Here is a 25,650-nt window from a genome sequence, read left to right on the forward strand (position 1 = left end):
ATAGAGCAAGGAAACAGCTTCTTAAGATGGAAATCTCCTTTAGAAATAAAAAAATACATATGTCATTTTTGGAAACTGATTTGCACAAAATCATTTAGGCTTATTTCTTAAACAGATCAAAGCACACCTGTGGTTCGCTGCTGGTTATCCCCGGGCTCCCGCCCCTGGGAGACTGGCTTCCTAGGGGCGCTGCGGCTGCTTACGGGACCTGACTGCAAGCCGATTGGGTTTTGTTTTTAACTGGTGATTCCTGTGAGCATTCTGCAGGCCCTGCAGACCACCTCTACCTCTGACCAAAACCCGGGGCTGTGCAGATAGACTCACGGACCTTAAAAAGAGAAGCTGTAGGCCCTGGGCTGGAGGGGGAGTAGACAGGAGAGAGCAGGTGAGCGGTCTCTGGGAGGCCACAGGGAGGCGGTGGGGGGTGGGCATCTCCACACCTTGTGAGGACAGGACTTCCAGACTCCATCCTGCTAGAGCCAGAGCCCAAGATCGAGGTTTCTGGCCTGATCTCTCACTCCCAAGTCACCTACCATCCACAATTCTACGCCCTTCAGAGGCACGTGAGTTACGACTGCCGTGGGGAGAGTGTGTGGAACTCCCAAGGGGGACAACAGACCCTCTGTTCTCATCCTGACGGTGCCCCTCACTTTGCCTCTGAGAACCTTGATCTCCTCAACTGCAACCGAGGGCCTGCCCTGTCTGTGCTCTGGGAACCTGTGTGTATGTGTGTGTACACAGTGACGGTACACTCAGAGCTTCAGGTGACATCTGGGATTTTTGAAGGTACAGCAGATTTTCCAAAATTTCCTGGTGTGTGATTTTCTAAAATTCCCCATGTCACCCTATTTTTTAATGGATTCCCCCTACTGGGGAGGCCCAGGATGGTCTCCATGATGGGGCGCAGGAGCCGGACAGGTTGGGAAGTCAGCACTAGGGGGACCACGTGGAAGCTGCCTTTACACAATGAACTGCCTGGAATCCGCCGATGGGAGCCTTATTTGGGGTGACTGAGAGGTGCTGGTGGAGATTATAGGGGTTAAAGCTCCACACACTCCCAGGCCACCTATTGGTCCAGCTCCAAGCCCATGACAAGAGGAATGAACTTGAGCCGCCTTTTCTTAAGAAGTGGCACCTCCTTTGCCACCAGGCTCCTGGGAAGCTGAACGGCCAGGTTCCCTCACAGCCCTTCCCTGGCCTCTAGGTGGCAGTAGAGATGCAGACTTGTTGCCAGTGGATTTGTCTTACCTATGTTGATGAAGTCTGACCGGTACTGACATGTCATCCCAAATCCGAAGTCTCTCCAAAACCCAGTTTCCTTCTTTATGACCTGCAGGGAAAGCACCGTCATTTGAGAGGGAAGGGCAGAGTGGATAACAAGAAATAGAGCTTATTCACATAAGCAATGTTAAAAAGAGAGTCCATCCCAGCCCTGTGGGGGAAATGCAGATGGATTTGAGTCCTTCTGGACGGTTAGGAATAGTCAGCTCACCAATCCCAAAACAGGGCCTTGTGATTTTTGGCACCTCTGGCTGGAATGTTTCTAGGGTACAAGGCATGGAAACACACACACACACACACACACACACACACACACACACTCACTCAAAAACAAACCGGGGAGCAAGTTTTTGAGCGGCGCCATGGAAAAGCCACCTACGTGTCTGGCCCAACACCAGTGCCAGCGAGAATCGGAGGCCTCGGCCCCTCACACAGGGCCGGGCTGGGAGCCAGCAAAGGGCTCAGGAAGTTGAGAGAAGGGATAGAGAACAACTCGGGATTCAGCTGCCCTGGCACCGCGCACACCCCGAGCTCCCTCGGGCGATGAAAGGAAAACCCGAGGCTTCGGCGTGTGACTCCGGCTCCGCTCCTGCTTGTTGAGGAAAAGGGCCCGACGCGTCCAGGTTATGAAGAAAGACTCTGTCCGTTCCTCTTTACTTTCCAGCCAAACTGCTCCCAAAAGCATCTGCAAGTCGTTGCCAGGCGGCCAGGCTGCCGAGAGGCCATCCAAGCCGTGACGGTCTTCAGAAAGCCAGACCTGGCCCTGCCCAACCTCTTCCTTTGCAAGTAAATTTCCAATGTTCTGGCTGAAGCAGCAAGACGTTTACAAAGTTGCTTCTATATTTTTGGCTGAGGCAATTCTGGGAATGGTTTGGGGGCCTATTTTAATCGCTATTTTTCATGATTCGTTTTTGAGTTAACAGAGGTGATTCCAGGAAAGGAAGTCCCCCGGGCGGGTGGGTGGAGGGGAGGCTGCACCGGGTCCCCATCCACGCGGATGGCTGCCTTTCCCGTCCGGGACCCCTGGCTCTATTCACAGCTAAGGAGACACAGTGCGCGTCTCGCCCCATCTTGACCACTGGCTGGCTTTTCTGCCTCGGGCAGGCCCCACACTTCTTCGAGTCCCTATTTCCTTTCCAATAACTGAGGAGGTTGAGCTAAACCGTCCCTCAGGTCTCTTCCAGCTCTAAGATCCAAACATGTATCCTGTTACTACTATTTCACCTCCCTGAAGTTTCCCTTTATCTCTACCACAGGCTATGCTGTACTGGACAAACGTAGCCCTTGCAGAAGGGCTGATGAACTTGAAAACTCTTTTACTCCGTGACCTAGGAAACGATCTTATTTTCACTGCCACCTCCACGGGGATGCCGCTTGCACTGCTGCCCGCACGCACCAGGCCGGCCACGGAAAACCACGACCACGGGCGGCTCTGCCGGCTACTGTGGTCCCCAGCACGTGCTCTCCAATCCTTCTTCAGAACAAAGGCCTGGAATACAAACCTCCCAAGTGACAAGACAATTTCATTAGTATCAACCGGAAAGGTTTCTCAGGGCAGAAAAGTCTAAAAAAAAAAAAAAAAAATGACTCTACTGAGTCATTTTAAAAACTGGTTTCTACTTCATCCCTGTTATACCAGGTAAGCTGTTCCTGATGCAGCTACTGGCTTAACATCCTTTTTTTCCCCAGGATGCAGACAAGTTTTCTAAGCTTCTGGATAAAAGTGGAGTCGAAGAGTAGTGCCAGTATCCAACTTCAAATACGTGGCGGAGGTCTATATGAGTGTAAATGAGAAAGGTCCAAACAGGGCAAACAATGGGTCAGGGCTTGGGAAGAAAGACAAAGGGGTGGGGTTGGTAAGAAGTAGCCACTGCAAGGGGGGCGGTGAGTGGACACAGTCCCTGGTAAACCTGCGCACAGTGAAGAATGACCCGCAGCTGCAGACAGGGTGACAGAAACAAATGGATGTGTGAGCTGGGAATGAGCTACATAAATACTTATTAACACTGGCTTTAATGTTGGCAAGCCACTGTCTGAAGAGCTCATTGAAACGTAGCCCTCAGTGGGAATCGATCGTGCCCACAGCATATACTGTCAGGGCAAGATGGAGTGCGCTTATTAGAGTTCACTTATTAAGGCTCCACCACCCCCAGCTGTGCTGAGCCGCTAACTGGAGTGGTGCCCTGGACCAGCAGCCGAGCTGGGAGTGAGGGCTCTCCAGTGCACATCAGATCACAGCACGGTCCCATTTAAAGCCCTGCCGAGGTTTTAATTGCACCCTCTCTAATGCAATTAAAATAAAATCCATGGGGAAACCTCCAGCCTGCAAAGGCCCCATGGGACCTGGCCCCTGCCTGCCTTGCCCAGCTCACATGCCCCTTATATACAGACCCTTTATGTTCTGCCCCGTGAACGCGCCAAGCTGACATGTCTCCACAGCTGGATACCCGCAGAGCTCCCTCCCAGGTTCACCCTTTCCCTGCTCACCCCTGGGCTCTGCTCCAGTGTCACTGCTCAGAGTCATTCATCCAGGCCCTTCCAGCCACTGTCAACCCTTCCCAGTCATGTCACACACTACGCCATCACCTGGCTGATGTTCTCTATAAACAGGCTCTCTGAAATCACCCTGTTGTATTGGTTTCTCTGTTAGCCGACTGTCTTCACCCACCACCTCTGGTGAGCGCAAGCTTGGTCTCCAGGACCCAGATCACTGTCTCCCACGTAGCGAGACTCAATAAATACGGTAAGTCATCAGCTAACATCACTGATGGGTTCTGCGACTTCAAGCCCAATTATGTATATCAAAACCAATTTTACCATAGGCTAATTGATACAAACAGGAGTTGAGTTCCTACTCAGGCATCTCATTAATATTATAATGAACCAACACTGAACCAAAGGAAGTTATCTGAGGACCTGCTATACTTCTCCGATGAACAGATGAGGAGCAGAGACAACATCAAGCCAGTGGAAATACACATGGTCCAAGCCCAGAATCTTGTCAGGGAGTGGACCAGCGAAGGCCTAGGAATTCCCGTGGGAAAACCCTCAGAACTGTGTCACTCTGGACCAGCAGACAAAAACATTTTTCCCCTTCCTGGGGTCTAAGCAGAGGGCTTAACTTCTTAGCACCTTTGCCCGAGGCATAAGGAGCGCCACTGTTCTGGTCAAGCTTTGAACAGACACACACCAGTGATGTCTAAGAGGAAGAAGAAGCCCTAAGATAGAGATTAGACTTTTAAAAGAGAAACATCTCCTCCTTCTGTCCTGAATTTCCCGACCTGTTTTCAAGTGCTATCCTCACTTTTAACAATTTCTATCCAGGGCCGGCCTCCTCTGAGCTCTCTGAACCACCTTTCTCCCCCACCTTGGATCCCATCGGAGCACCGCAGGGCAGGAAAAGGCACCAGAAAGGACAGTCCTCCCACAGGAAGTTGCCAGACCTTCCGCTCTGTGGGTGATTCATGTGATCAGGGTGATTATTTTCTATTAGGACCAAAACACAAGGCATACATCAGCACCTCCCTCCAAAGACAGGGGAAGGCGGCCACCCTGCAGGCGCACGGGGGCTGGGGCGGCAGGCAGCGCCTGTCTGCTCTCATGGCACTGACTTGGACAACTGCCCATGATGCAATCTGGGCCCTAAAATAAAATAAGTACCATATATTCAGGCAGAGTATTTCCTCTAAAGACAAGAGAGTCTCCTGAGACCTGAGGTTGTGTCTGAGCAGCCTCACGTTCACCAGAAACACTGAATGGTGTTTGTTAACCTAATTTCTGCCCTCACTGCTGGCAGGCAGGCAGGCAGGCAGGCAGGCTGTGTGCGGTCCACAGGCCCCTGGTGAGGAGGCTTCAGGCCTGGTTTAATGCTCTGCTGTTCCCATCTTGAAATTCTTAATGAGTTTTGAACAAGGGCCCTGTGCTTTCATTGTGCACTGGGCCATGCAGGGTGAGTAGCCAGCCAGCCCTGTCATGAGCAACAGATACCAACTTCAGGGTCCTCTATGGCTCGGTTGGGGGCCTCCTGACCCCACACTATGCAGTTCTCATTCTCCGGTACCGAAGGCTTGATGAGCACACCGTGCAAGATTCCAAGGGCCCGCATGTGGTATGCAAGTGCCCGAGGGCTGAGCGAGCACCCTGTGCACGATTCCAGGGGCTGCCTATGGCACCCGTGTGCCCAGGGTAAGGCACGGTGCCGTGACCATTTCTATCTCTTGAAAGATAAAGTATTCTGGCACCAAAGCTTTCAAAGAATTGGCTTAACAACAGACTCAAATGCCACCCCCTTCAAGATTTGTACTAACTCTGTGCTCTCCTGAAGCACACTAAGGCCAAAGAATAAGTCCCCTCGGCATCCTCAGCCCTGTCTCCATCACACAGGTGGCGCCTGCACTCCCGGATCCTGCCACTTAGCAGTCTGGGCAAGTGACTTCTGCCTCCGAGTTTCAAGGTTCTTGTCTGTGAACTGAGCATAATGATGTCTCTTCGCATGCAGTATCACTGAGCACAACACAAGATAACATGGGCACGGTGCTGGCTTACAAACCACTGCATGGATTGCCTCTGTTAACGTTACTCTTGGTGCTCAGTGAGTATCTGCTCCCCAAATACATAAAAACAGACTATGCCTGGTCAGCAATCTTTAGGAGTTTAAAGTGAAATGCAGTGTAGTGGTAAATACTTTTGGAGGCGGGTAGAGGTAAGGGTTTAATCAGAGAGAGGGTGAGGACATACCATGACACACCAAACAGAGCGGCACAAAGTCATCAGATTTAAATGATGGGTGGGCTGCATGGCAGATTCTGATGCCAGGCACTGTGGGCAGTAGAAAAGGTGAGGAGATGGAAGGAGATGAGAGGGCACTGAACAGGGTGCTCACCTGGTAGAGAGACTGGCTTGGGTGTCTATCAAGCTGGTAACCTGTGCCAGGTGTTGAGGTTTGCAAACATTTTCTCTGTAATCAGTTTTAGAGTCAGTTTGTAGAGGAAAGTTAATCCCAACAAGGAATCAGGGCTATGCTATAGCAGCCAGGGTTGTGTAAGTTTCTTCCCAACTCTGTGTTGAACGACATCACATCGGTAGCCTGGAATAGGCCTCGGTGGGGAAATTGACACCACGGGAAATGGCCAATGCTATGAATCTGGGCTTTTTCCTCCCCTTTCAGAGAGTGGGTTGTTCAACATTTACTAGCACACCACTGGCTTTATGCCACGAAAAAAAGTTTTTAATGGAATTAATCTTCATTTTGGAAATGTATCTCTGGCAGAGGATGAAGGAAAGACTGAGTACAGAAGAGGGAAGGAGTCTAAAGACAGAAGTGGTAAGAGGCTCCCGCCATGGCCCCAGCAAGAACTAACAAAGCTTGAGCCAGGAAAGTGGAATGTTAATAATTATTGAAATTACAGCCATTCCTTTCTCAGAGAGCTGTTTCTACATTAAAGCACCAGCAAGTTTCATCTCAGGTGTAAAACTCAAGAAATTAAATATTCGTATAAAATCCCATGATTTCACTTACTACTAATGGTCTGTACTCAAACATAGAGAAACAAGTAGTCTGAACACACTCGCAAATACCCTACGTTTGGTTTCTTGCTTGCGCCTGCAGACAAAATGTTATCCAATGACAGTGGCCAATACTGGTAGCCAGGAGAAGTAATGACCAGCACCTTGACGATGAGGTCATATCTGCAGGGCTGCTGGAAAAGCTGCCTTTTGTTGGCAAGAATAAATAACTTTTGCTACAGTGACATTCGGGATCTATGTTCTCCCTTTGAACACTGATGTATTCCAGGAAGGCTATCAAGAATGCATTAATATACATGCATCATATACTTTTAGACTGAGTCCAAATGAACCCTTGGTAGGAAATCTTTCCTAATTTATCCCTCTCTTATCATTCCTTTTTTTTTTTTTTTTAAATCCTCACCCAAGGATATTTTTCCCTTGATTTTTTAGAGAGAATGAAAGGGATGGGGAGAGACAGAGAGAACCATCAATGTGAGAGAGACACATCGATTGGTTGCCTTCCTGCATGCACCCTCATGGGGCCAGGGATCAAGCCTGCAACTGAGATACATGCCCCTGACCGGAATCGAACCTGGGACCCTTCAGTCCCAGGGCCAATGCTCTATCCACTGAGCCAACCCAGCTAAGGTTTATCATTCCTTTTTATTTTATAACTCCTTAGCTCCTCCACATTCCATCTCTATATTAGTTTCTGTAGTTTGATGTTCTTCTTTGGGCTTTTTGTCAGGTCATTTCCTTTACATTTCAGCTCTCATCTAGACCCTAAGTGAATCTATTTATTCCCTCTGCACTAGAGTAAGAAAATCCTAGTTTGGGCCTGTGCTCGGCTACCAGCTGTCTGTGTGATCTTCAGTAAATCTATAGACAAGAAGGGAGTAGTTGAAATTATCTTGCAATCACTTCTGAGTACATAAAACTGTTTCAGTTCTCTGCCTCCCCAACTAACACCTACACTAGTTCTCTGAAGGCAGCAAGTGCTCAAAAAATGGCTCACCCAGTAAAGAACAAAATCAGCACATTTCTTTTTTGGATGGAGACCCCTGCATTGCACAGACAACTGCTGTTGTACTAAATAGTCACAAATACTGAACCCCAAAAGAGCAAACTTATGTGGTCTAGGAAATGTTAAAGGTTGCAGGATAACTTAGAGGTTCCAGCTGTCGCTACAGCAATCTGGCCTGACCACTAATTCATACCTCTGGCTTCCCTTTACACCTGCTTCCCTGCAGGAATGGTAATACAGGATAAACCTACTAACCTGCAAAATGACAAGAATTCCTTGCAAGCAAATAAGGTCTTTAGGAGTTTAAAGTAAAAACCGTAATCTCATTCGATGTCAAATGTCATGCGGTACTTTATTTAAAATCAAAGGGACTTTTATTCTGATTGGTTGAAGGAAAATATATCCTGGTTCCCATTTCCCCCTCAAGCCCTATTGGAAGCTTAGAACTCTTACAGAATGGAAATAAGAAGTTTTTCTGTCTCAATGAGGGTGGATAAAAATTGGTTTTGGGGGAGTGAAACCTCTTTCTGTGTTTATGTACAAAGCACATATGTACATATGGTACATAAACAGCCATTCACCCTATCCGGGGTATTAGAATTTCACTGGGGGAAGGGAAAACTATATTATTACTGTCCTGTGTGGCTGGTGTCCCAGGTGGAACCGTGCTAGGACGTGAGCTTGTCCAGCCTGAAAGAACCCGAGCCGACACTTTCCGGAACATCTGCTGCCAGAGGTTAACTGGAGCGGGGCACAGGAAACGGCTGGAAAAACAGGTTTTGCTACTTCTGGAAGCTTGAACACAGAATCCATCCTGCAAAAGAATCTCATAAAACACGTCTTTTTACCCTAGCTGGTTTGGCTCAGTGGATAGAGCGTTGGCCAACATACTGAAGGGTCCTAGGTTCAATTCTAGTCAAGGGCACATGCCTGGGTTGCAGGCTTAATCCCCAGCAGGGGCTGTGCAGGAGGCAGCCAATCAGTGATTCTCTCTCATCATTGCTGTTTCTATCTCTCTCTCTGAAATGAATAAAAACATAGTGGTTTTTTTTTTGTTTTTTGTTTTTTTTGTTTTTTTTCAAAAAAACAACAACATATATTTCCCATGAAAATCATTTTCCTCTCCCATTGCACAGAAGCATGGGAGACGTGGTCCTATCACATGTCCATTCTCACACAGCAGCTTTCCTTCCCAGCCTATGAGGAGCTCAATGGGAGGAAATGTGGCTTTGCCTCAAACAGGAGACAGAGCTACCCAAGGCAACGAACAGACGGCCCCCAGGTCAGATGCTCCCCTGAGACCCAGCCTGAGCTGGAACACCACCTTGACAAGCCCAGCTGATCTCTACAGGAAAAGATCGCAGCCCAAGTTGACAAGAACAGGAAGTTGATTCTCCGAAAGGCATGCCTCTGTGTGGCACGGAGACCCTCTTCTGGCTTGTCTCATCTTCCTGTTGCTGCCCTGCTTCTCTGCTAAGCAGACTGACTCCTGCCACCACCAATGGAGACAACTCAGCTTACAGAGATCCTTGGTGGCTTTGTGGCTCCACCATCCATCGCCTGTGCAGCTAAGATCATAGCAGAGAAGCCACCCGCCTGTGACACTGCCGATGCTAATGTCCACCCCAGTCACCGTGATATGTGGGAATGACAGCATGATGGGAGGGTGCTGGATCTAGTCCCTGCTCCCCCACTGACTCACTCACTGTGTCCTGGGGTGAGCCACCCCTTTCTGACTTCCGGTTTCCATCTGCCAAATGGGAACCCAATCTCACCTTTCTTACCTTGCAGGATTTGATAATAATAAAGAGAAAATGCGCTGCATCCATAATGCAAGAACACTGGTTTCCAAAAACCACAGAAGAAAACCAGGAAGGTGTGAAATTACCTTTCTGTAAGGTACTGTTCCTATTTGTTTTCCACTTTTAAATATTGCAAGCACTTTTAATCAACAAGGCCCTGGGAGCAAAGGCCAGAACGTCTGCCAAACTTGAAAATGAATACAGGACTCAATCCGCAGACTTCCACTCACCTGTACTCATGGTCAGGTTGCCCTAGTAATGAAAGACATGAAACAGTCCCACAGAGGCACCTGCGGGTAATTACTCACCAGCTGCTGTTCTAAGGGAGGGACCGCATCGTGATGGCCGTAGATGATGCCAGGATTGTACTGACTGAAGAGGACTGGATAAAATACTTTCTTCCCTGCGGACCAGAAAACAAACATTTGCTGAAAGCAATAGATGAAACCATTAGGTTTGCTCATCTGTATTCAACCCACTGAAGCATCCCAGACATTTGCATCCACTGTTCCGTTTCCCTTCACTCAGGTCTAACACAGACCTTCCAAGTTCTGCACCAGGGAGATCAGACGAACAGACTCTCAAACATTTCTAGCCTCTTAGCCCAGGAGTGATATTCCAAATTGTGATATCAACCAATGAGAGTGGGTGTGAAAGACAGTCCCAATGCCCTCTGCCCTGCCAGACATTAACCCTTTAATTGCTGGCTTGTGGGGAAGTCTGAAGGGTTGCCAGAGGCTGGGGTGACTTTGTGCAGCAGGCGTGGACGTAGGGAGCCCAGGGCAGTTACTCTTCATCCATTTATCTGAAGAGTTTCAGTATTTTAACAACAGACATGCCCATTCCAGTAGTTATCAGCTGAATACCAGTCTTGCCTATAAGTCAAAATCCATGAGAATAATTTTCACATTGTGAGTTACTGCTGCTCCGCTCACTTCTTCCCTTGATAACTACCTACAGCTACTCCTTTCCCTTTGGTTTCAGGAAGTTTCTCCAGGTCATGTCCTCACTTTCTCCTGTGAATGTTCATGAAAGCCGACCTCCCAGGTGAAAATGGAAAAGAAGTTATAAAAGTTAGCTTGGGACAAGGAGTCCTAGAATTACGGTGGCTGACAAGCCCACACTGTGGCAGCAAAGGAGAAATCCAACCAGGTGGTTTTCCTTTCCTTTGTCATTGGGGGGAAATAAGGCTGAGTCAGAAGCAGGACAGCAGAGTGAACTGTGAAGAGAAGGATGCCCGAGTGCGGGAGCCAAATGCCACCGGAGGGAGAGAAAGAGAAGAGCAGACTCCGCACACCCTTACCTGGCTGTGTGTTCAGCCTGCACGTATTGAGGAACTCAGAGGTGAAGTGGATGTCAACATCACAGAAAAAGAGAAGGACGTTGCTCCCCTTCCAGAAGCGGGCTCCTACATCCAGTCCCTTTCCCCGGGAAAATTCTCCATTCAGTTGGATGAAGGTAAAGTTCCGGAAGTTGGCAGCTCTAAAGGGGAATAAAGACACAGTCCCTCAGGCTTCCCAGGTCAACAGAGTCCCCTGGAAAACACATGACCAAGGGCCATCCACATCGGACATGTTTCTTTTGTAACCCTGAGGGCAATGAGACTACCAGGCAGTTACAGAATGACCCAGACTCTTAGGAAATAGATGGGGATTAAAGGTACCAAGAACAAACACCTAGTGAAGTCTTAACACCAGTTTATTTCTTGCTTCTCAGTAATTTTCCCAAATTGAAAACTGTACTGTCATGATTAATGAATATTTTTTTTTGTGTGTGTGTGTGTGTGTGTGTGTGTGTGTGTGTGTGTGTGATGGAGAAAACTTGAACCAGTGAAGACTATGTCAACAAAACCCAGGAAAATCTCCATACCTTCTGAGCCAATGAAACCACTGGGCCAAGGAAATGAAATCCCATTGGAATGGCTCCATCTCGCATCCTCTCATCTGTATTCAACTCCAGGAGCCAGACCTGATAGTCCTGATATATGCTTATCCCCAAACTGATCTAATCCTGGATTCCTTTCCCACGCTCAGGACATGCAGAAGAGCGAGACAAGGAAAATGACAGACTTGGGTTCAGAAGACCAGAACTGCCTCAGACCTGGCTCTCCCTAGATTAACTCTGTGATCTAGGCATTAACCTCCCAGAACCTCAGTTGCCTCATCTGCTAAATAGGAATAATAACACCTTCCTTAACCGTCTCACCAAGTTATTAGTTAGGTAAACACAGCCAAGAGTAGAAAGCACTATGTAAGCATCAGCTACTGCTGTCGCTGGCACAGGCGAGGATTCCCAGGCCCAGGGAAGTGAAGCCAAGACGTTTCTTCATGTGGCTATTCTTTCCCAGGCACAGCAGGACCTTCTGAAATGGGACATGTCTCCGCACAAGTTCCAGGAATTCATTCAGTACCTAGTGGGATGGAGACTGTCTTCTATATGGAAGAACTAGAGAACCACTTATAGTCCTATTCTAGCTCCTAATTCTACCTTCACAGATGCCTGGCACTTGGCAAATTCCCCTTTTCCCGCTGGCATCACCCTTCTTTTCATATCTGAGCCCTCCCTATACCTGGCCTGTCCCTATCCCTCAACTTCTCTCTAATCCTGATGTAGTCAAAAACAAGTTCAAAAACCTATTTCCATTTTTAAAAGTATATCTTCCACTTGGGCAAAGGTCAACACAAATATAGAGTCATAAACATTTCAAATGCTAAACTGTACTTATATCTTGTCATTTAATCAGTGGAACAAGTTCTGCTACCCCTTCCTAGACTTCTCATCTTCTTTCAGATCTGGGAGTGAGCTTGGGTTTTTATCTTGGGAATCTGTGAACCCAACCTGTCTGAGTCCGATGCCAGACATGCTTTTCAGATTTAGATCAAGGCAGGAGGCCTGGTGATGGGAAGGGCACTGGCAGATGAGTCAGGAAACCTGGATCCAGGACCTAGAACCGCGCCTGGCCCCCGTGAGTGCAGATGTTTGTGAATAAACATGTAAATAGATGAATTATTCTAATGCTAGCTATGCCTCTAATGTATCAGGGGCGAATCACTTCATGTCCCTGGCCTCCGTTTCCTCATTGCACTAAGGCCCTTTCACTCTAACATTCTACTTCTGTACACTGTGCATCCAGTTCAGCACTGCTCCACCTTTAGAGGCTCTCTCCTCTCCTTCAGGGCTTGACCTTCACTCTTTTCTCCAGCCGGGGGCCGAGTTCATCTTTCCTGTGAGTAGAACTGTGGTTGTGCTCCGCAGCCTCTTCAGTCCTCGGATGGCCCTAGTGAAGGACAGCTACCTCCCTGTCTCCCCAACTGTCCAGGTGCAGTCATCTTTGTCTCCCTGGGGGGTTCCAAAGCCCAGCTCCTATAAGTCAGGCTCAACTCACTTCTCCCTGCCTTATTTGCTCAGTTTTCTGGAAAGTGTTACCCTTGGGCACTGCCTGGTCTTTTGCCTGTTCATCCAATGGAGTCTCCAGGTCTCCCATGACTCATCTGCCATCCTGAGACCCATCTTTCTCTCAAAGCCAGGAGCAAGTCTCTTGCTTTGCTTGTCTCAAGGTTCATGCTCTTTGAGACCCTCCCAGACTGCGGGGTGAGCTGTAGCTACTTTGCAGGGCAGGGAGGACCGACATGCCCAAATGCAGGGTAGCAGCAAGGCTGTCCTCACTCAGGTTGTATCTGACTCATAATTCAGTGTCCTCCTCCAAGAGGTCTTCCAGGATCTATCATTCGAGAGCTCAAATATAAAAATGCTTTATATTTAAACAACAGCAAGCAAGGTTTGCCAAGGGAGAGGAATTTCTCCCCTTAACAGCCTTACAGTCCATTTGTATAGATAGAGCAAACATTTACAAAAGTCATGTTGAATACTTAAATAAGAATACAAGGCAGCATCAGAAACTGAGGTAACAGCATTGGAGGGAGGACAAGCCTGGAGAAGATCAACCTTTGAGTGCATGCTGAGTGCTAGAAATTTAGAGGGGAGAGTGGTCATTTTGTATGTAGACTCACCCAATACACAAGTTAACCTAGGTTGTTCTGTCCAAAAATTCTCCAAACCCTGGCTTGAGCTGCTCTCCTCTGCTCTGCTGCAGCAGGGGGTGGGGAGGGGAGTGGGCTTGCCAGTCAATCAAAGTCACTGGGAAAAGGGGTAAGGAGAACATTGTTCCCAGTGTTTGAGATGACCTTAATTTGGAAGAACGTTTTTTAAAAAAAAATCTTAAAAACATTAATCTCTATGCAATCTCCTTCCTTTATCTTCATCCAATCTCTCTACAGGATGAGATAATCCATGTTACATCTGTGGCACTACCCAATCTGAATATGCATTTCAAACCTCCACTCCAGTGTGTCTGAAGGCCATACAGAAAGGCCCAGGACACAGTTCCCATCCCTGTCCAATCACTGCCCACACAGAAACCTCTCACCCCACGGGGCCAGTGCCCATCTGGCACCAGCAATCTCCACTTCCCTCCAAACCCCACTCCTTCCTCTATACGCAACACTGCCCGGCCCAGCTTTGCTTGGCCTCCTCATCCACCCTGACCAATGCTGACCAGCAGGAGACATGCATCATTGCTGCGGGCCTGATGGCACACAGATGTGATGGCCTTATGTTGAAGGCCTAACCAGGGAGCTGGACATCAGTGCACACAGAGGCAGGGTGGGGACAGAGTCACTGATGGCCTGGGAAGCACATCAGCTGTCATGGGCACTAGAGAAGGCCCAGGGCTAACTTTAAGTTGTCATCCACCTGTGGTTCCCAGAGTGGTTGCCAGGTCACCGTGCTGCAGATGGATAATGGTACTATCCTTCCTCCTAATCACTCAACCCCGGCACTTCTCATAATTAACTGTTATCTGGGGAACCCCTCCTTCTCTCCTGCCATCGGGAAGGCGCTCTGATCATTAACAAGTGTTCTCCACAAAGGAAGAGGGCTGAGCTGGAAACACCAGAAAAAGAAGAACCTGGAAGTGGGACGCCCTCCTCCCATCTCAAGCTCATGGGCACCAGCACCAGAGCACAGGATGCAACAGGACAAAGAGAAACCAGCTTCTGCAAGACTGTCAGGCCTCTTCCCTCAACACATCCCATATTTTCCCTCAGAAACACTGCTCGTTGGGCAGAAGATTCGCATACGAGCACCCCTTGCTCAGTAGTATTTGAAACAGTGTATATTAAGAGGCAGCCAAGCTATGAAAAGCAAGGACATTCCAATGCAGAGCACTGATTTGCCCCAACGTGGTCTGGCAGTTGTGGGTTTAAAAATGTGCACAACATGGCCACAAGGCTGCAACCCCCAAATGCAGACCATCAAGATGTTTTGTCCTCCGTCTGTCCCCCCTGCCACACAGTGACCAGCCAGAAGATGGCCGCTGATGGCATGGACATGGCTGGGGCCTCCTGCCTCTGCTCAGTGGTCCCTCCTGGAATACGTTTCCTCCATCCACTCCAGTGAAAGTCCCACTTAATCTTCATGGCCCATGTCAAGCGTCACTGCCTCTCTCATGCCTTGCTGCAAACTAAAGCCCCTCTCTGGGCTCCCAGGCGTTGCGCCCAGTCCTGCCTCTGTCCTCCTGTGTCCAGTGCCTTCTTGTGCCTTTGCTTTGTGTAGACATGCACAAGATGGCCTTGCAGGCTCTAAACCTTAGAGGCCAGGGATGCCTTACTTTATGTTTCTATCTTCAGAGGTGATCTGACACCATGCAAGAAGTGGTACTCACAGGGACACAGTAGATGATCAATAAACACTAGATTAATCAAGAGCCAAATCAATGGGCAACACTGAGGCGCACCTCAAATCTGTCATTGTTAGAAGGCGCTGCCCCAAAATGCCACCTTCTTCCCTCAGGTGGGCACTGGAGAAGCCCCTGCACATAAGTCCACCTCCCACACCACAAAGAGTCTTGACCAACAGATTCCAAAAAAACAGACACAAACCTAAGCTTTTAACAAGATGACAAACAGATAAATAACAGAACAAAAGAGAGCTGAGGAAAATAAGATACAATCTGGTCTGAAATATTTAATTCACCCATGCAAAGAAATGTAATATTTCGCGGCACGTCTCATAAGGCACGGACATTTTTCATGGTAGAACGAGAGCACTACATTCTATACTTGGTGATTTCCTATTATGCATCAGAGTCTGCAGTTTCAAAAGGACACATGATTACTCATAATTATTTCTTCTTTTCTTCTTGACTTGTATTATTGGCTGATGAACTCTTGAGTTTCTCATTGAATTCCTTTCTTTTATATAATAAGTCTGGTATATGGGGACTCCTCCAAGTTATACATAATCATTCTGATTGAGGTTATAATGACCTGAGAAAGCTAGGGTTTCTGCTGGAGATTTAATTTCTCTAATTGACTTGCATTTCCCAGAACTGCTGGATTAAAAAATGATGGAAGATCTTGCTGTCTAATATGATTTACTCTAATACATACTTCTTCCCACCACTGCAAGGAAATTCTCTTAATGTGACACTTCCCACAACAACCCTTCATTTTAAAAAAGCACTTAAAAATTTACATAGGAACCAGTATTGTATTCAATGTATAATTTACAGTTTTAAATCTAAGAGCCCTAAATATTAAATCGCCTATGAATTCTACTTACTGAAGTAAAGGATTTAAAATAGGCACTTTGAACAATTAATTTAGAATTTTCTAGATTCTGAGCTTATACAAGGCTGCTATACAACTCTGTTTTAGCAAGTTCCTTTTGAAAAGATAAACAATTAACAAGTCATTGGCTAGACTACCAAAGAAAATGAGAACTCAAATTAATAAAAATTATAAACAAAAGAGGAGACATTGCAATTAGTAACACAGAAACACAAAGTATCACAAGAGATTATGTGTAATTATATGCTAATAAATTATATAATTTAGAAAACTGAATCCATGAAACATACAACCCACCAAGACTGAATCATGAAGTAATAGAAAAATCTGAACAGATCAATAATGAGCAAGCAGATTGAATCAGTAGTCAAAAATCTCCCAACAAATGAAAGCCCAGTACCAGAGGGCTTCACTAGTGAATTCCACCAATCCTTCTAAAAACTCTTCCAAAATATTGAAGAATCCTCAAATAACGTTGTTATGGCCAACATTGTTTTATTATAACACTAGAGGCCCAATGCACGAAATTTGTGCAAGAGTAGGCCTTCCTTCCCCCAGCTGCCAGCACCAGCTTCCCTGTGGCACCCAGGACCCGGGCTTCCCTCACAGCCCTGGCTTTGTCCAGAAGGACTGAATGACGTCCAGAAGGACATCCGGTCTAATTAGCATATTATGCTTTTATTATTATAGAAGATTGATGATATGTCATAGGAACTTAACTCTTGTTTATATCAATTAGCCTATGGTAAAATTGGTTTCTTTATACATGTTTCACTTACAGTCACAGATCCTCTTGATGACATTGAGGACTTACTGTGTGTAGCTCCAAGCAAATGTCTACCTCAGCCAGCATTTCTCAAAGTGGGAGCCATGGACCACCCGCATCAACATATGGAACTCATTCTAAGTGTTGATTCCCAAGCTTCATCTCAGGCCTATTGACTCAGGATTTCTGGGCCTGGGTCCCAGGAATGTGCATTTTTAAAAGCATCCCTGGTTATACAAAGCGCATTTATATTTGAGAACCATGGAGTGTGAGGCTGTAACCTGTGATTAACTGAAGCTTAATATGGAAAACTCTGTGGAATAACAATCAGATATTCAGAACTGATTTATACTGCTTTCTTTGGTAAATATTTTTACCAAAGTCCTTATAAAGGAATATATATTATGACACACACACAAACACAAAGAAATTAAAATTTAATGAAACAATATTTATCCTTACTACTTATATCTTCTATCCACTCTATTTCAATTATTTTATAATACTGAGCATAAATCTACTTCACAACCTTCTAATGAATCACAAACTTCAGTTTTCAAAACACTGATTTATAGCAATCAACTGAAAAGTAAAGCTCAAGTGAGTGAGCATAAACTGAGTGAGTAAAACATTGCACAGTCATCAAAGTAGATTTTTAAAAGATATTCTTAAAATATATACACTTAGCTGCATTTAGAGCAGTTTAATCACAATACTGATACCCAAATGAAATAAATTTCATTTAGACTGATTTCATATCTCATTACTTTCAACTAACAATTATGGATTTTAGGATGGAGTACATTGGAGTGAAGATTTTAAGATGTGAGTCCTGGAAGTTCACAGACAAGCTTCAGTTCCTGGCTCTCCCAGGTGTCAGATGGCAGCCTGAGTAACAACCTCATTAAGCCTCAGTTTTTAAAATGCAGCTAGTAGCATCTACTAGTATCTCGAAGGTTGCTGTGAATATTAAATAAGATCTTCCACGTAAATAATAATAATTATTATTATGCATGTGAACAAGAGTTAGACCTTCTTAAAAGAATGATAAAGATGACTTTAAAAGCTTCTTATTTTTCATCTAGATTACTATGGACTCAGGCTGGCTGCAGAGAGTGGGGCATTCCTAGGAGAGATGGTCTGATCAAAGCAACACAATGGAGGGTGTAGGCCAGGCCCCAAGGCATCAGTGACATCAATATTGCAGATATCACCAGTTAACAGAATGAGGACATCCACAGAGAAAAATGGGGTTCCAATAAATGTTGCCAAGATTTCTGTAGCGCCTCTTTCTTTAAAGAGGTCAATTCAGTCTCTAACATGAAGTTCTCTGGGTAGGTTAACCCCTAGAAATTTTTCAACATTTTAAGTAAAGGATCCCTACCACTCAAATGATGATACTTTTCTTGATCAGATTCTCTTCATTCCTTGCTCACCAAGCAACCTGCTGATTGAGAATTTAGCTTGTCAGATAATTTGATATGGTGAAAATGCCTTTGATAATAAGAGACCGTAAGCATTCTAGTCATTTGAAAGGGTATTTCCCACAACAATGTCTAAACAACCTCGCTAAGCCTGAGTTTTTAAAATGGGGCTAACAGCATCTATCTCGTGACATTGCCGAGAATAGTCAAAATCATCCACGTAAATAATAATAATGATTATTATTCAAAGATAAGATGCATGTGAATAAGAGTTATACCATCTTCAAAGAATGATAAAAATGATTTTAAAAGATTCTCATATAAGTTTTCATATATATCATCCATCAGACTTGGGTAAATTTGGTTATATGTATCTATCTGCAAATGTCTGGTCATCCTTTGATGTCCTGGGAAGGTGCCAGACCTAACAGGACTGAGGGTCACCTGGATAGCTATTAAAAAATTACCTTGGAGCCCTAGCCAGTTTGGCTCAGTGGATAGAGCGTCGGCCTGCGAACTGAAAGGTCTCAGGTTCGATTCTGGCCAAGGGCACATGCCCTGGTTGTGGGCTCAATCCCTGGTGGGGGACTTGCAGGAGGCAGCCAATCTATGATTCTCTCTGATCATGGATGTTTCTATCTCTCTCTCCCTCTTGCTTCCTCTCTGAAATCAATAAAAAAATATATATTTTTAAAATCCTCGGAATGGGCAGCTGGCTGCAATCAAGGCCTCTCCTGGACAGCCCCTCGGGTGGACTGCCACTTTGTCAGACAAAGGCTCTCAATCCTGGCTGCGTGTTAGAATCATCTGGGAAACTTTAAAAAGATCAACTCCCAGGGATGGATACTCCAGAGACATTAAAACCTATCCACAGTGCAGAGGACACGAATTCTAATAATTCATGCTCCCCATTCCTAAGCAGAGGTGAAAAGGATATTGCAACCCACTGCAGTTGAGATATTTCTATTTCACATTTAGGATATTCAACTATTTTATTCTCTTTGATCTCCCTTCAACAGAGGCCATCGCTTTAAGCTGTTACTGGTTTTAAACTCTTAACTCATAATTGATTTAAAACAGAATTCAGCAAACTTTTTCTGGAGAGGACAAGAGAGGAGAGAGTTTACACTTGGCGAGTCATACATTCTCTGTCACATCTATTCAATTCTGCAGCTGTACCACAAAAGCCACCATAAATAGTATGTAAACAAATGAGCATGCCTGCATTCCAACAAAACTTACAAAAAGAAGTGGTGGGCAAAATTTGGCTAGTGGACTGCCTCAGAATGATTGAATAAGTATAATTAGCATTCTGTTCTTGTGCCCATTAATACAAAATTAGTAACAAAGCGTGAAAATAAATACAAAGTGCACCCAATCTTGGAATCTTATCCTTTGACTGTCATCTGATTACCATTTACCAGAAATTCAAAACAGAGGCTCTGTTTATATTTAGGCCATATTGTGAGAATCAAAAAGTCTTTTCTGTCAAAGGTATAGTTTAGATACTAACTCCATTTCCTTTTTGTATAAACCTCCATTTTGTAGCTTAACCTAGAACAACCCCACCCCCTTTGCACCACCCCACTTGAATTAGTCACTGGAGCCAGAACGTGAAGCCAGGCTCTTAAGCCAATCAGAGCACGGTGCCGCAAAGAGTCAGGGATAAAAGGAGAATGTGTGCCTGCCCATCACATTTTTTGATTGGCTATGCACCAAACCATTTTCGAGTGTCTGTCTCATTCCCATGACACTGCTTAAGAGCATTTCTAACAATTTGGACCTATTCTGACTATTTCTGCCACTATTACCCTCTAAGCTTCACTTACGGGGAAACTACCTCCCATCCCCTCCCCCAATTACTCAACTGAAACCCTGCAAACCTCCATAACAAACCACAAGGGAGCATGGCAATACCATTCCAGCTTCCTCACTAGTAGAAAATGCCATCGATGCTTATTTATTAAATAAATATTGGTATATTTGTAGGGGAAAAGTCCATCTCTGCTGTCTTTGAACATGTTTATTCCCCTAACAACTGATCAATGAGGTATAAATATAAATCCTAAGTCTAAAGTTTTTAGTTAAATAATTTCTGTTCAACTGAATAGATTTAATCAAGGATCCTGCTCCAGTCATCACTTCCTGCTTCCCTCTAATCTCTCAAAATGCATAATGAATGAAAATCAGAAGGGTGAGTCCACTGGCTAAGTGAATGCCACCCAAGCATGGATACCACTCTTAACCTTACCAGCTGTGGCTGAGATGGCGCTGCCTGCATGGCCGTACCCTCCCTAATTCCCACTCTGTGACATAAAGACCTCAAACCTGCAGTGCTGAGAGTGAAGACATCCAATCATGCTCCCTACCCTGGCTGCTCACGGCAGTTTATCTCAAAGTCAAAATCAACAACACCCTGCACAATGAGCACCAGTGTCAGGCAGATTTCCCCTACACACGGCCAGCAACCAACCAACCTTGCAGTTCCCCCATAGTGTTAAGGAAAATAAGACAAAAATAGGAGTTTTAGCCTTGGATACGTGTATGAGCTCAGTGACCATGATTCCTGATTACGGCCCCATGTCGTACTTACCTGGAAGTGTTTTCAAGTATTCCCTTGACCTCATTCATTTCTTCTTTCCCAAAGTAAACAACGGTGAGATGAATCCTCCCATCCTGTTGGATGCATGTCTCCCTAGAACATAAAACATGTGTATGTCTGGATCTGTTTCCACAGTAACAGGAAAGGCCCAAGCAAATAACCCATTTTGTAAAGTGCAAAGGGGTCTTAAAATAAGCTTGACCATCACGATGACCTGTATTTGTATTGATTTTTACCAAGAAACAATGAAATTTAAATGTGCAGATCTGGTCAATGGAAATTCAAAGTTTACAGGCCCAATCTGCCATAGGCCTGGCCCATTGGGACACCTAGTGAAGTCCATGAAATAAAGAACCCACAAATTCCATTGTACAGATGAGCAAGCTAAAGCCCAGAGAGGGTAAGACCAGAATCCTTGTCTATGAGCTTTGCTCTTGTGTGCCAAACAGTCTTAAAGACTGAACGTGTAAAGGTAAAAACATTCTTCCATTTGGGACTCCAGAAACTCTTGGGAACACCCAGTGGCATGACTGTCCAAGGGAATGATAAGGCATAAGCACAGTTGCAGTCTGTCACCCTTCCCAAGCAGATACACTTACCTTCACTACGTCCCCACTTCTCCTCTCTGTGACTCTGTCCCAGGCACCGGGCACCTCCTACTCCAGGGTCCTGGCAGCCCTCTGAGTGACGGGCCTCCAGCACTGGACTGGTCTACACCTGCTGTCCCCACTAAAGCTTGGTATTTGCCCATGTCCTGCTCTCTCAATGGTAACACCTAGTTTCTGTGTAGCTACCACGGTATGATCCTCTGCTGAGCACTTCATCTATACTAGTATGTGTCGTGTGTGTACATGTATGTGAAGATACGTGTAGGTCAAAGTATATGTGTAAATATGTGTTTAGGTGTACATGTCTGTGTATACATATATGTGTGTGCATAATTTTACAGGTGTTTTCTGGAAGCATGTTAATGGAAAGATTCTACTGGCAAGATGACTTTTTGTGACATCTTGATATTTTTGCATGTCCTTCCATTTTATTCCTTTTGTCTCTGTGTTAGCTACCTTTCTTAACCCCCAAACAACAATCCATATCCTCGCGTTCTGGAAATCTGTGTGCTCTAATTGCAGAGGCCAATTTATTCAACACATTTTATAATGACATCAAAAAGGAGTGATTGTCTAGCTCGGGTGGCTGGGAGAAATCCAAAGAAATAGAAGATACAGTTCCTCACCTCAAAAAACTTACATAAGAAATAAAATAAGCTCAAATAAAATAAGGACACCTCATGGCATTGATAAAAAATGTAGGGAACTCAGAAAGCACAGGAAATTCTGTGGGCTGGGGCCTTGAAATATGGACGGGGTTTAAAAAGGTAAAGGAGGAAGAAGAGAATTCCAGGTGGGAGAAATCTAAGGCACGATTATATTGACCCTGGGCAACAGGCACGCAGGGCTCAGCCTGCTCACAGGCTTGGTTCTGAAAGTTCTGTTCATTTCCTGTGGAAGAAAGGTAAGAGCTGCCTCTGAAACCCAGACTGATGGCAGAGCTCCTAGAAGCAGACACAGGACCAAACACAGAGGCCCCGGATGTGGCCGCGTGCTTTAATACGCAGAGCTCCCTCGGAGCCCCAGTCCCTGCAGACTGAATCATCACCTCCCGACAATAAAGTTCTCTGTACATAAATGATCCCTCCTGTACACTCGCCAGGTAGAATGAAAGCACACACACAGCGCCAAGCACCCAAAAATCTGTTCTTTAAAGTTGTGTTTGCAGTTGGAAAAAGTCCATCCCAGAATCATTAGAGGGTCACGCACTGAGCCTGAATAAAGAAGCATTCTCGTGTGTGTGTGTGTGTGTGTGTGTGTGTGTGTGTGTGTGTGTGTGTTTCCACCCTCCCCTTTGCCCCCGACCCGCAGGGACATCTTTACTGGCATTTTAAAATCCATTCAAAACACTTCCTGTTTTCAAGGAATAGAACAGACACTTTGGACCTTTACTTTCCATTCACCAGCTGAGGCTTCCCGAGAAGGCAAAGCAGAATTTGTTCAGAGATCCACTCCGGGGTTCCCTGCCGTTTATTCCTTCCTCCATTCAACAGACAATAACCAAACAAACAACAGGCTGGGTGCCAGATTCTCTACCAGGGGAGCTTAAAAATGAGTCAGACATTCCTGCCCTTGGGAAGCGCTCCTCTTGTTCGTGACTGAAACTGTCTGTAATGCAATAAACAAATGCTTGATGAGAGGAGGAGCAGAGCGCTATGGAAGCATCACTGTCTGTCTGAATGGTCTTGTAATGTTTGCATTTTTCAAAGAATTCTCACTAGACTCCATCCCAACGATGTGAATGAGAAAGCGTGTGCATGTGGATGACTGTACATGAAGCTGTCTGTGTTTTGCTGTAATGATTTGTACCTGGACACAGCCCGCCTGGATCCCACGAACTAATTTGGTTGTGCAATGCATTATTCTCATTGTGTCAGATGTAAGAAGAATAATCATGTATGGCCCTGTTGGGGAACCAACTATCCAGTGTCCCTGGGATTCTCCACGTTTTAGCACTGAAAGTCCACATAGCAGGAAAACTCCTCAGTCCCAAGTGACTGGGACAACTGGTCACCCCACCAGTCTCAGAGACTTCACAGTGCATTGGAAGAAATGGACTGCTGAAGAGCTATAGTACAAGGCAGGATGGAATGACTGCAGTAACAGATGAGTAGTCTACAAAGGGTGTTTACCTTTTAAAAGATAATGTTTTAAATAAATTAACTTCAAACAGTGACAACTGCAAGTCATGTACCAAAATGTGGAAAATGGCTAAGGTCTTGCTACCACTAAATGACCAATGAAAGGGACATACTCCTATGCCTTAAACATCACAAATAGGAGGCCAAGGAAAGAAACAGACGATTTTATTTTAGCTTCATGTGCCTTCCAGTTCCAGCAACTGCCTCAGAAAGAGGAGCTGGAGAAGCAGCCGGGGTCGGGGTAAGGCAGCCCAGGGGGATGGCTACTCTGGGGAGAGACAGGAGCTCCAACTTCCACTTCAGGATCTCAGCACGAGTAGAGCCACAGTGGAATATTTGGTCTCTCCACATCAGATGGAGGGTAGAGAAGAAAGGTAGAACTAACCTAGTTGTTCTTTGTGAAGGAACCCTTCCAAAAAGGGTGTACTTGGCAGAACCAAAGGACAAAAGACCATCACATTGTCAAGATCCATCAAAAGAGTGGAAAGAGGAGAAGAGATAAGAGATGCCGATAGCCAGGTGACATATCTTATACATGTCTTCCACACACACACACACACACACACACACACACACACACACACACACACCTTTAAATAGAGGGCCAAAGCTTTATCTTTTCTCTTCTTTTGGACTTACAGGAGTTTTGGAAAGAGCTGATGAAGACAACACATAAATGAGTTAAGAGAGTAAACAAATGGGGCTGATTCTCTCTGATGAGAGAATAATCTACCTCAATCCTTGGCCAAGGGCCCATTCTGGAGACAAATAATCTACCCCTCAGGGAAACGATCCATCCACAGTTGGGTCGAGTGAGCCTGGTGCAGCTCCCAGATCCATACCAGGACTCAGAAGAGCCACAGGAAGTGGGATCCTCCAACAAAGGCTGCACAAAACCCCAGCTGAGTTCTTTCTCTCTTCTACATGTTCTTTCAGACTACAAATGAAGCAAATAGAACAATAAATACCCTGTCCTCAGAATATCGCTGGGAGTGGGACACAAACAGTTCTCAGTCAAGATGCGGAGGTAGCCAAGAAGAATCCACTTCTACATCAGAGCAAACAGGCTGGATGGCCCTCTGTGTGCCATGTAGAAGAGGGATGAAAACAAACATCACACCTACCACATCTCAAGAACAACAACAAAATTAAAGGAAGAAAGAGAAAGAGAGAATTAAGAGAGAAATAGCATTCAAAAAGCCAATGAAAAACCAAATCTGAAAGAAAAGATAACTCAAACAGAAGAAAATGTCTTACAAATGTTTCACACTTTCTTAATAAAAATGTGAATTCCATTTTTAAAAGTTCAAAGAGGATATGACAAAAACAACAGTTCCTAGGCATATTCTATGCTCAGAAATACACTGATAAATGAGCAAAAAACCGAACAGAATAATTAAAAATACCAAGGTACAGAATAGATATATCTGAAAATCAAAGTCCTCATAAAGAAAAGGCTTGTGTGAAAACAGATACATTACAAAGGCATTTAAAAAAAAAGAGAAAGAAGCTAAAACAATTGAGAACACCTGAGAATATACAATTGTGTCTGCAAAACAGAGAAACCAAACAAATGAAGCGAGACAAGTACTCAAAATTAGAACAGCAAAAATAGTTCCCTGAAACAGAAGAATTTACACAGCGAAATAGGAAACTGAATTATAGGAAAATCTGAGAGAACACAATGGACATTGACCTGAGACATATCCTGATTAAGTTATTATGATTCAAGACGAAAGAAGGAATTCTTTGGACATTCAGGCAAAAGTAAGTCATTTTCAGGAGAGACTAAAATTGTCCTAACACTTCTTCATGGTACCATTAGATGCCAAAAGAATATCTACAAAGTCCTGAGGAAAGGAAGT

General features: G+C 45.3%; 1 protein-coding gene across 1 annotated transcript in view; it reads right to left on the reverse strand.

Moving 5' to 3' along the window:
- Positions 1 to 25,650, reverse strand: part of CSGALNACT1 (chondroitin sulfate N-acetylgalactosaminyltransferase 1) — a 167,475-nt gene that overhangs the window by 3,314 nt on the left and 138,511 nt on the right. The window contains exons 4-7 of the mRNA XM_028148744.2: positions 21,028 to 21,129; positions 10,919 to 11,097; positions 9,924 to 10,018; positions 1,249 to 1,330 (exon numbers count right to left, since the gene is read on the reverse strand). Of these exons, the coding sequence (XP_028004545.1) occupies positions 1,249 to 1,330; positions 9,924 to 10,018; positions 10,919 to 11,097; positions 21,028 to 21,129 (458 nt within the window). The remainder of the gene's footprint in view (positions 1 to 1,248; positions 1,331 to 9,923; positions 10,019 to 10,918; positions 11,098 to 21,027; positions 21,130 to 25,650) is intronic.

This window comes from Eptesicus fuscus, chromosome 8, assembly GCF_027574615.1.
Source record: "Eptesicus fuscus isolate TK198812 chromosome 8, DD_ASM_mEF_20220401, whole genome shotgun sequence".
Classification (NCBI taxonomy): domain Eukaryota; kingdom Metazoa; phylum Chordata; class Mammalia; order Chiroptera; family Vespertilionidae; genus Eptesicus; species Eptesicus fuscus.